Source organism: Protopterus annectens, chromosome 1.part0, assembly GCF_019279795.1.
Source record: "Protopterus annectens isolate FY-2018-M chromosome 1.part0, PAN1.0, whole genome shotgun sequence".
Lineage (NCBI taxonomy): Eukaryota > Metazoa > Chordata > Ceratodontiformes > Protopteridae > Protopterus > Protopterus annectens.
The window spans coordinates 202,999,383-203,012,620 of record NC_056725.1 but is presented as its reverse complement, the minus strand read 5'-3'; the positions used below and the strand labels follow the sequence as shown (position 1 = coordinate 203,012,620).

Here is a 13,238-nt window from a genome sequence, read left to right as displayed (position 1 = left end):
TCATTTCAACATGTAGGCACAGAATCCATCTTAAAGTAATCTCTAGTATGTATTATACTAACTTATACTGTCTCATGTGGTGTCTAATGCCCTCACACACATAAGTTATAGCCACATAGATTTTTCCCATGTCACATGTTTGCAGATAATACACAGACCAACATGTTCTGGGTTGTTTGTGACATGGCAGCTGTACCAAGTTAAGCTTCCTGTCTAACTTTGTCTTCTGCGAGATTCTTTGTATGTTCTGCAACTGATACACTTGTGTCTATTTTTCCATCAGATGTAGTATACTTACTGGACTATTTCCCAGTGGCACAGATTGCCAGAATATGTATGGACAACAATTCTGTGAGTTGGTTTTGGTTTAAAACTGTAGTGTGGCCACACACTATTGCTATCTGCTTTGGACAGCTGTACCACCCTCTATATGTCCCACATACCATAACTATGTTAATTCTGCTGCTTAGTTTCATAACAGATTAGTGGTATACTGAAAAATGTCACAGCTTAGAATAACTTGTAGGGAAAAACATGTTCTGGGATAGTATTGATGTAGCAATAATACTGGTGTGGCCAGCATATCTGTCTTAGCCTGTTGTGTTGTTCTCTCTGCATTTTGCTCCCTGCATTTATGGCAATTTTATCACACTAGTTTTCTACAGCATGGAGTTGTTAAGGTATTCCACAACTTTGCAGAACATACATAAGTCAGCATGCTCTGTAATGGTACTGACATGAAAACTGAATCTTGGTGAATACGGTGTCTGCCTCAGTGGTTGTTGTATAGTTCTACTGATATTGTAACAAGTATATAGCTTTCATGTGACTTATGCACAGCAGGGTTAGGTATGGTGCTGTCTGATACAACAGACTGGAAGGGCCTGCAGCTGTCAGTGTGTCTTGTGTTGGTATTACCAATGCATTATGCTGTACTTGACATAATACCTCTGTGTGCATCATGCACACATGCATCATGTCAGAACATATATATTTGTAGTACACAAATTGCCATCGTTACATCAATGCATTAGTGTTGTCTGACCTTTGATACTCTGGTGCCATCACACCTAGCTTCCCATGGCAAGTCTTATTCATGTATCGGGGTTCTTTGACTTGTGTTACAACAGTGTAGTGTTACAACAGGATGGCAAGTCTTATTCATGTGTCAGGGTTCTTTGACTTGTGTCACAATAGGGTAGTGTTACAACAGGATGGCAAATCTTATTCATGTGTCAGGGTTCTTTTACTTGTGTTATAACAGGGTAGTGTTACTACAATCTGAACTGGAAAACTACAATGTTTGATTATCATGCTGTGCAGGACTGTACATACAGTGACTATATGTGATGTTTTGATAGATCTGTATTGGAAGCACCCCAAGCTGTGTTCAAACACCAAATTGGAAACCATGCATTCTCAAGCCAAGACCGGAATAGCTGGTCAAGAGGAGAAGGCTAACACCTGCACCGCACCACATGCAACACATAGCCCTCCAGGACACCCATCATCACAGCTCTTACATAAAAACATAAACCACACACCCACCTTCATGGAGGTTCTCAATAGAAATCTACCCAAACAGCAGAGACCTCCAAGGCAGAAATGCACTCAACCACCACAACACAGCACAAACCACAAGACACATAGCTCACCTACACAGTGTGCCCCTCATCCTAAACCCCTAAGGCAAAACAGCTTGTCCAATACACTAATCATAGGTGACTCAATTGTGTGGCACACTGATGTCCCACTCACTAGGTTGAATAAGGAGAAGGTAACAGTCAGCTGTCTATCAGGTGCCAGAATCTGACACATAACACACACACACTCAGGTCACTCCACAAGTACAAGTATGACTCTGTCACTGTCCATGTGGGTGTAAATGATCTGAGATGCACCTCCCTGGACTACATGAAAAGACACATAGAGGAACTCTCGGATCATTTGGCCCAGGCAGGTATCACCCTCGCCCCGAGCAGCATCCTACTGTTGCCCAGAATGATACCGCAGTACAAGCAGAAAATGATTGACTTCAACAATGGGCTAAGTTTCTGGTGTCATTCTAAGGGGATCCAGTATCTGTCTGCTTGGGATGACATGATTGACAGACCTCGATGCTTTGCCAGAGATGGCCTGCATCTATCACCCCTGGGTTTCTGGATACTGGCTAAGGCTCTTGGCACCCCTATAGTGCTTTTTAGGCGATGTTCCAAAGACCAAATTACCACTGTGACAGCTATAAATAAATGCAATCTGAGGGTCATGCTGCTCAATGCTAGAAGTCTAAATCTCACGATGCACTTGCTCGAAGCACTCTTCAAAATGGAGAACATTGACATTTATGCTGTAACGGAGACCTGGTTTAAAGCAGCCGAAAGCACCCCTGCGCTACCAGGCTATAACTCATTCTACACCTTTCAGCCCCAGAACATGGACTGAAGCTCCAAGGGTGGTGGTTTCTCCATATTCATAAAGGATAAAAACACCTCCAGACTAGTAGCCCAGAATAATGCATTTGAAATACTGCAGGTACAACTAACATTGGGTAAGATGGTGATTCAGGTCGTAGTCTGCTATAGGTCCCCAACCATGTCGCAAGACTCTCACTCCACATTCCTCATTCTTACCCCCACTAGATGAAGCAACATTCTTGACCTGGTTATTACTAACATGGACAACTGTTGATCTACACCAATAGTCAATTCCTCCTTGGTTAGATCCAACCACAAACTAATCACTGTGGAAATCCACATCTCACCCACACCCCCCACAAAGGTAACTACCATGAAAAACTTCTCCAAAGCTGACTTTGGGATCCTAAAAACAGAAATAGCTAACTTCACAACACCTATGTCAATGGAAAATAGATTCATGACTGCCAAATCATACACCAGTGCACTGTACAAACATGTACATAAATGCATGGAACTAGCCATACCCAACAGAAGCAAGATGCTGTCCTCCAAAAAAAAGGAAGCCAATCTGGTGGTCCCCTGCCATTAATAAAGTCTACAACAGACGGAAGAAACTGTTGCAGAAAAAGGTGAAGTCCCTAGACTGGAAAAACTCCCTTATTAGCCTTAACAAAAAGTTGAGATCCCTCATCAAAACTTGTAAAGCCAGCTATGAAGGCAGGATTGCGGCAGACACTAAAATCAACCACAAAACCTTCTATAGAATCTATCAAGAATCTCTGCAGCAATACACAAGTTTGCTCTGAGTTACTGCACAATGGTCCCTCCTATACTGAGCCAACAGATACTGCCAACATACTGGCCGACAGATTCAGTGCCAACTTTACCCCTCTCTCCCCCCAAAGGACTAATCACAGTACTGGAGGAATGCCAGGCACCGAGCATTACTGCAGCACAGTTTAAAGCTGCATTGTCCAAGGCCATGAATACAGCTTCCATTGGACTCAACAATATGCCTGAATGTGTTCTACATGAACTACAAAGTGAACTGTTACCACATTTGTGTGCCTTGTTCAATCACAGCCTCACCTCAGGCTTTGTCCCTACCAAATGGTGCAATGCTAATGTCATCCCTTTCCATAAAGGGGGAGTGATTACAGACCATGGGAATTATCACCCCATTAGCCTGATGAGTCTGATATGTAAGGCTATGGAGTGCATCATCATGGACCTAATTAACAAGGATATAGGGAATCTCCGAACTCTAGATCCCACGCAATTTGGTTTTGTGAAAGGTAGATCATGCCTGTTCAAACTGGTTGACTACATTGAGTCAATCACCAGAGCTTTGGATGAGGGCAAGGCAGTTCATACAGCCTACCTCCACCTGGCCAAGGCCATTGATACCATTCCCCACTCAGGAATTATTGATACACTCACCAAACTAGGCATCAACTCCTATATCACTAGGTGGGTTGCAAATTGGCTCACGGATAGAACCCACGGTGTGAAAGTAACAGACTCCAAGTCAGACAGCTGAGCAGTCACAAGTGGAGTCCCACAGGAATTGATCCTGAGTCCTCTCCTGTTTGGCATCTACTTCTCAGAAGTTCAGGCTGACACAGGGAGACTCTGGCTGACCAAGTTCACAGATGACTCCAAGCTGAGAGCCATTATTAACTCCCCAAGTGATGTAGATATCCTATAGAAAGGCATCACTGAGACCAATGACTGGTGTCGAAACCATGGCCTTAAGCTTAATGCCAAAAATGCATCATCATCCCCTTTGGGAAAAACTCAGTTCCCACTAATTACCATTTCGATGAGAGCCCACTGAACACTGAAGGCATTATAGGAGATCTGGGGACACAGGTTGACAGCAACATCTCCTTCGACCACCACATTGCCACATTGGTCAGAAAGTCCTTCTGTGTGGCACATCTCATTACCAAGGGTTTTCCATCCAAGAAGAAAGAGGTCATCATCTCTCTCTACTCTTCCCTCATTAGACCAATCATCGAGTATAATGTCCCATTTGGCATCTACCTCAATAGACACATGCAACAGATGGAAAGGCCACAAAAGTATCTCATGAAGAAGATCCTAGGCCTTAAACACATGTCCTACATGGGCAGACTCAAAAAACTCCAGTTATTCTCTGTCTCATATCATCTACTAGGAGGCGATCTCAGCTTGACTTACAAAGTCATTTCTGACCCAGCTCTGTTAGAAATGCTACATCTAAAGAAATTCCAGTCCCTCTGCATCATATGCTCCAGAGATATCAACCTCATTACCACAATCAACAGAACATGCTGAAGGGACAGGTTTATAACCCAGAGACTGCCCATGCTATGGAACAGACTTCCCATACATGTCAAGCAGAGCACCTCACTGACTCTCTTCAAGAGAAATCTTGATGAGTGGATGTGAAATAGAAAGTTCACCCCGGGATCACTTCAGTGGCTCTACTTGATAGAGGCACTGGGAACTAATGTTGGGTGGCACGATGCCAGGGTAATCCTATGGGCTAGGCTTGTAAAGGCTCCAGGGTCATTAGCCTAGTACACACCTATGAACCAATGAACACATGTGGCAGGACTTCAGCAACCCCAAAACTCCATCAAATGCATTTTCCTCAGTCTATGTTCTGTACTTATAGGCTTCTACACTTACACTGCTGACTAGGAGTGATGTTTCAGGATTTTAAAGGTAATTACTGTCACCTGTAACACATATGAAGGCATGTGGCTCATTGGTGTTAGGCATATCCTTTCTTGAGCCTCTACATATGTCTAGTATTATTTACAATATTCTGTTCTGCACTCAGTTACCAGGTTTTCTTCAGGGATGTCTCATGTTATGAATCTGTACCACACTGCAAGTCTTCTGTATAAACCTTTCATGCACCCTATCATTGAATACTGTTGATATCTCTAGGATCTGACCATCTGCTGCATGCATTACATGTTGGCAGCAATTACTGTTGTTAATGCAGCTTTGCTAAACATCCCGCCAACGCTTTCTGCTGAGTTCTGTAGTATGCAGTAAAATATTTATACCACACCAGTGGCTACTTTTCATCTGTGCATGTAAGTGCAGTAAACATGATATCTTTTGAGTTCATTACTTTTTCAGATATGTATCAGTATGAACCAAAAAATATTTACCGAGAAGCAGTAATTTATGATTATTTCAGCATCAGTCTACTGCTGTGCTTGTTGATGTTTACCCCTAGTAAGATCTACAACAATTTCTTGCATATAAGATAATAGCAAAGTGTACTAATTAAATTAATTTTTTTGGTTGACAGTGTTCTGTATTGTAAACACTCAATATGTATCTTTTTATTTTTGATGCTCTGTGATTTGACACACTCATTTTCAATATTATGCTATGCCCGCCACACGCACACACTCTGCCAAGTACCAAACAAGTAGTATTGGTGAAGTGCATCATTTCCTTCTTTTTGCATTGTCATTAATGTGAGACAAATACTGCTGCTGTTGTTAAACACCAATGCTCAGTGTACCAGCATTTTATAGACATCTGCAGATATTGTAACATTTGTAAAAGCATAGCATGTGCCCTGTCCTTGTTATATGTAGATATAGCAGAATAATACCACAGTGTAGTAATAAAATGACTAATTACTTCTTCACAAGATTCAGGAATGTCATCCAAACTCAGGAAGATGATTAATGTTTTAACCGATAGTCAGTTTGTCAGTCATTTTCTCCATTCAGATACAATAGTATGCTCTGTAACCTCTTTGATCAACAAGCTTGTGTCTGCTTTGTAGTGGACACCTATTTCACACACTTACTGGTCATCTTCATTCCATTGGTTCATCTCCTGTATCACACAATATTATTCTTTTATACTTTTACACTTTTTCAATGCCTTTTCGATATGCGTTTATATTTCACTTTTATTTCTGTTTTTGATTTTCCTTACTTTTCCACTTCACAGCTCACTTTGTGATACGCCACGTCTGACATCGCATTAAATACCAAAACTGCTCTATGTTATGTATCTAAAGTCGTGATTAGTTCTTGTAGGTTTATTACTAGTGTTATTACCTTGGCAAAAATATTGGATACAAAAGCATGAAAGTAATTATTTATAGTACAGTAGAATATCAAAAGAGAAGGCTTTGTTCCTGTAAAGGTGCTATCTTCAAAGTAATTCTGACCTTGTTTATTATCATTCCCAGTTTCTTGCATCTACCGTGAAAGTGTGCTCGTTATGTGATCAGCAAATAAAAAGGAATAATTCATATGGTCACTTGCAAGGAAGGTCAAGTTTATGATCATACATTTATATTTCCCTTTTATTTTGCAGACCATTGCTAAAAAGACACCAACGGATACTTACAAAGAGTGGAAACAATATCAGAAGGAATGTGAACAAAAGATGGAAATGGATCCATACCCAGAAGGTAGAGAAACAGTTCCTGGACTTGTAGATACAATGAATTATTTAATTGTAATTTGTCAGATTATTAACAGGATCGGGTCACATCAGATTGTTAATTAGTATTGCCCTAATGGATGATATTAATAGGGATGAAACATATTAGGTGCATACATAAGATTGTCTTTGCCAGCAGTTATGATTGAAAACTAAGTTATTAAGTATGTTAATTTTAATATTAGACATTATTTTTAGTTAAAATGTATATTCTCTACTGATTTTGATTGCTAAGCCCTGAAAGTTGAGTTGAGAATATGTTGAGTGAAGCTTACGTGCAAGATGTAAAAAAAAAAAAAACGTCAGAAAAGGCAGTGAGCTAAAAAGAAGTTATATTTTATTATGACTTTTAGATCCTGTCTGCATCTTAGTTTTGGCAGAATAGTTTATTCTTTCTGTTTACATCTTAAGTAAGAAAATTTTCTTAACTAATCTAGACTCAGTGTGTGTTTTTTCAGCGAATATTATTGCTGTGCTATAAAACTGAACCATATGTTAGGAATACAATGGTGCAATATGTACATGCATTTTCTGTAATATTTTGTAATATGCACTTTTGGGCTGCCTTTTCATAAGACTTAAAAAGACAGTGAATATAACCCCTTTATTTTATCAAGTGGCTACACACCACCCTCCAGAACCCCTCAAACATGGTGCCATCTAAGATGCATCATACACTGTGCAGGTAGTAAATTATGAGATTAAGTAGAGATCTACGACTTCTCTCAGTTGATCACTACTTCAGTTAGAATTACCAAGACCATATCTAAAGAACCTATCCTAGACTGAATTCTGGCATCCACCCCAAACAAATGTTTCCACAAATGGTACCCTACCCGATAGCCTAAGCGATCTCCAGCTATGGTTCATAATGAGACATTGCAAACAGCCATACAAGGTTCATCATAAAATAGTCAGAAACTTCAGTAAGTTCCATAAAGACATTTTTACTTCCAGCCTGCTCCAGATCCTCTGGGCTCTGCTTAAAACTCTTCCCCTTGGTGAAGCAGTAGACACATTTAATACAATGTTGCTAAATATCCTGGCAGAGCAAGCACCATTGAGAACCAAAAGAGTTAAAAACAAATCAGCCCTTGGTTAACAAAAAAGACAAAGCAACTCATGATATTTGGAGAAAAAGCTTGAAAGTCATGGCTATAAACCAAGTCTCAAACATCCCTGCAACAGTATAGACAGTTAAAGAACCATAGCAAACAATACATAAAATGGGAAAAAAATCTTATTATAGCAGCACCCAAAATTCATCATCCAATAATCCAAAAAAAAAAAATTCTGGAAATTAATAAATACATTGTACAATCCCAAAAAATCAACTCAGCCTAGACCATCCCCAACAAACAACTCCTGAAGCATTGCTTCACATTTTAACTCACATTTTTAAATAGAGTAACCTCCCTCCTATAAAACAAAGCTACTACAAATCCAGCCATCCCACTCCAATCATACCACAAAATATGTTCACACTGTCTAGAGTGCCATATACAATTAAAAAGTACCTGTGCACCCTTACGGCAACAACTACTGTCCCTGACCAACTTCCATCTGATCACTTCAAACTCACTGCAGATAGCCTTGCATATCCTGTCTTGATTCTAATAAACTACTCTGTCCAAAACAATTATGCCCTCACCTTATGGAGAAAATCATATAATAATAAAATCTCTCCATAAAGACAGCTCATCAACTGAGCTCACAAACTATAGACCAACTGTCATTCTCTCACCCTTATACAAAATCTTGGAAAGATGTATTTATTCTCAGCTTGCTATGTGTATTATTCTCATAACCGCCTCTCTCCCTTATGGCATTGTTTCATACCCAATCACAGTACAACCACTTAACTGTTTTTTGTGTTATCTTACTAACAGTCCCAAACAATAAAATTGGAAGCTGATTGACGGATATAGGAAGGAATAAACGAGGAGTAGAGTCCAGAGTCCCACAAGGCTCCAACCTAGGACCACTACTGTCTAACTTGTCAATGACCTAAACACAGCAGTCAAAGAGGTCACCATAGCACAATATGCTGATGATGCCATTCTAATATGTGCTGCTAAGACACTGTCCAAGCTCCAAACACTCACCCAGAAGTCCTTCTCCTCCATAGCAACTTGGCTCATCAATTCACAACTCCCTTCCGAATCAAAAAAAAAAAAAAAAAACTAACTAAAGTTCACCCCAGCTCTCTTTCCTCCCCAAAACTACTTTTAATATGTGGGTCTATATTAGAACACTGAATGTTCAAAATTTCAAGTGTTCTAATATTGAATCCTATGAATCGAAAATTTAAAACATCGAACATGCAGAACAGTGAATTTTTTCCTAGGGAAAAAAATTGCTGTTCCAAAACACATACATACAACACAAGCACACCAAACAAACAGCAATCCATACACATACACCTAAACTCTTACACCTAACCCTACACTAAACTATACATACACCACTAACTATCCACTTACCTTAACCCAAACCCTAAACCTAAGGTCCATCCCTATCGCACAGTCACCTCACCCATGCCCTAACCCTAACTCACCTACCCCGCCCTAACCCTCACGTCCACACAATCGCACACTTACCTGAACCCGACCCATAACTTTCCACTACAGCCCAGAAAATACCGAAGCAACAGAAACAGACAACCAAATTGTTTTCCTAGGAAAAAATTCAGTTTTCTGTTTCTTCGATATTTTCAGCTGAAAACGGGTCGATATTAGAACACTCAAAATTTTGAACATTCGGTGTTCTAATATAGACCCTAATATGCTGTCATCCAACAAGACCAATGTAGAACTAGTACCCCATGCTAAACTACTAGATGTGATTATAGACGACCACCTGAAATTTGATTCCCACCTTCAGCAGGCCCCAAAGACAACACATCAAAACTTAAGCTAGAGATTAAAAGACTATCTCACTGACTCTGTTCGACAAAACATGGCCACTTCTTCTCTACTCCCCACCCTATTATATGCCTGTCTTATCCTAACCAATCTTAACTCCTTACTATCAGCTAAACTAGAACAATGCTAAGTTTAGTAGTCAGATTTGCAACCAACCAACAATATAGATGGTATCACTGCCTCTTTCTAAAACAATTAAACTTACTCAAACTAAATAATTCTCTATTGTACTCAGAATTAATTACAACCTTTAAACTACTGCACAGCCCTAAAAATTTCCCATCTCTTCATTCCACCATTCAGCCTTACACTACTAAGAGACCTCTACACTCCACTGACAAATCATTGCTCTCCATAACTAAACCTAAAAACAACACAGGATACTCCCTGTATTCACACTGCATTGCTAATATCCAGAATGTTATCACACTTCACTTAAGAACAGTCTGCAACCTGAAAGACTTTAATTACCAACCAAAGAAAAACCCAATAGGATAAATTATTCTGCACCTACCTCCCATCTGGTTAAGTTGGTACTAATATAGATATATGAATTTGTGGGGTCTATGGTTAATCATAGAACGGACTAACCAGCGAATGGCACATCATCAAAATCCAGTCATCGAATGTCCATTCTTTGAACGAGCAGTTCATATAATCTGTGATATGGGGCAAGTAACTAGTTGGCCAGCACTTCCCAGTCTCACTTTCCCTACTGTTGGGCAACCTTGGAATTGGTATATATATATATATATATATATATATATATAGGGGATTTTGGGGGTGAAGCCACCCACATTGGGGGGGGTTTGAAATATTGCTGTTTGCGAGACAAGGAAGTATTGGACAACTAGTTATTTTCCCCGTCTCACAGGTTCAATGAAGTGCTTGTTTGATGGATGGACTTCCACTGACTGGATTTTGATGATGTGCCATTCGATGATTAACCATAGATTCGAATTTGTGCCATAACTCTCTACTGCACAAAGCATAATATACTATTATCACATCTATACCCTCCTCTTCCATATCTTCACTGTGCCTCCTCACCCCCTTTGTTTTTCTTTGGGCTGCTCTAACTCTTTATGTTACCTATGTCCTAGATTTTATTTAAAACCTGACAATAAATGCATAATGACAACTAAATAAATAAATGAACAGAATACACATTTGGAACTATTTGGCGAATACATTGCATATACTTCCACGTATTAGAGAACATTTTCATATGCAACCAATGTCAACTGTTATTTTAAGTTGAAATCATTTGTAAATGATGTAACTGATGTCAAGGGTGTCTGAAATATGCAACTGTTGCTCATGAGTGAAACGGACTGTAAATGATGAAACAACGAAAATGGAGCCTATCAATATAACAGAGCTTTTCACTCCAGGCCTCCTCTAAGAAATGACACTGCTTGGTTAGACTTTCCCAGGAAACAAATGCCAATAAATACTAGATAAATAAATCTAACTGAAATTTGTATTTGGGCTTTAAATTAAGAAATATGGAGTTGCTGGTTCTTCATTTCTACATATTTTGCCTTATTGTCCTTAAAAAGGATTATGTATGCACCAATCTGTATGAAGGTCAGATGTCCACATAACCTGCTGCAGGCCATATCACAACTTCATCATTCAGCTTTCTTTTTTGGAAACCATATTCTCTTTATTTTAAAATTTAAAGTAATGACAAAATTGATTTATTTCAGTATATAGCATTCTAGAACTGTTATCTTTTGAAAGGTTTACAAGGCCACAGTTTGTATGAGTCACAACAGAGAGCTCCTGTCCCTAAAAAGTGTCAGGTATGAATTCTGTTTAATTAATTATTTATTTTAATTCATTATCTGGGTAGGCAGATTGCTCAAGCTGTCCTTTTCAGCCATGAGCTGGGATAATGAAAGTGTAAAAATCCAATAATATGCACATACAGCACAGCAGTGACATGCATTATTTAACAATAGCATATTGATGCACATTGAATGACTGATAAGAACACTTAAGTACATCTAAACAACAGCAATACTAGATGACAACAGTTACCTTTAGGTAGCGAATGCTGATACAATGATTGTACATTTAAACAAGACAATACAGTCTGACATTTACACTTGTAATAACCTGCACATTTACAGTGGGATAATTATAGCCAGGATTCAGACAAAGGAGAGCCAGAAGTGACAAGGCTACAGCAAAAAGGAAACTTTAAGTGGATCGCAGAAACCAGCAGTTTAGAAACACATTATCTGCAATGATGAAATACCTCATTAATGGTTAATTTGCATGTCTCTGAATTCCTCAGTAATTACCTCAAATGCTAGCAAGTATATTACTGCCATAATCTGCACTAAGGCCCATCCAGCACATAGTACAGGCACCCTCTTCATTCACTTCACACACACACACACACACACACACACACACACACACACACACACACACACACACACACACACACACACACACAAACACATAAACTCTCAGCTGCCCCTTACTAAATAAAACAGCCATGATTTTGTCTCTTGTAATCTCCGTTTCCCTGACAAGAATGAATGCAGTGAGTCAATAATGCTAGACATTTGAGTTTTGTACATTTTATTCTCTATTTGCAGCTTTTGCAGTAAAATGTATTGTTCTTTTAACTTTTTACATAATCTAATAAAGTGTCTCTGGTGTCCAGTGCTACCCCCACATATTACAGATACTGCTCATTAGTTTAGGGAGAGTTCAGAGTTATGAAATCCTCTACCCCCACCCCACAAACACACACTGTCTTACCATTACAACATCAAGTAACCCTGCATCCCATGAGAATGCATTCAAGCACACACACACACACACACACAGACACACACACACACACACACACACACACACACACACACACACACACACACACACACACACTAGCCTATTCCTTATTAACCTCTCCACCTTACTGCAGTCAACCAGGCAGACACAGACTTACACACACACATCAAAACACACAAGCACACACTCATACACATGCACACACACTCGTCTGAGACTACTCAGGCTTCTGCATACACCCATATATGCAGTTATACACATGAACTCATGCACACCCCATCAACAATACCTATCTGCTAAACTCTGTAGCTGTTACCTCTTAACCATCAAAAGTAATGGGGAAATGCAAGCTTTTGGCTATCTTAATTAACAAAGCTGGCTATAGTAACTTTTTAGCAGCCAAGTGGCTCTATGAATTACTCGTCTGCCTAAAACACTTACTGTGGGTTTTTCTAGAGAAGAGCACAACTCATTATCATATGCCTCTCCCCTGGAATGTCTCATTTACATTTATGGTAACCATGGAGACAGCCCGCAATGGCCTAATCTGTCCATTAAACTTGTTTAAACTTGATGTTTTAGAGCATATCTCCATCTGTGACAAACTATA

At 39.4% G+C, this 13,238-nt stretch overlaps 1 protein-coding gene across 2 annotated transcripts in view; it reads left to right on the top strand.

The window, feature by feature from the left end:
* The window catches only part of LOC122790142 (glucagon receptor-like), a 2,645,547-nt gene that overhangs the window by 1,545,651 nt on the left and 1,086,658 nt on the right, over positions 1-13,238 (top strand). For both annotated transcript variants that reach the window (XM_044057770.1, XM_044057782.1), the window contains one exon: positions 6,762-6,858. In XM_044057770.1, coding sequence (XP_043913705.1) covers positions 6,762-6,858 — 97 coding nt within the window. The remainder of the gene's footprint in view (positions 1-6,761; positions 6,859-13,238) is intronic.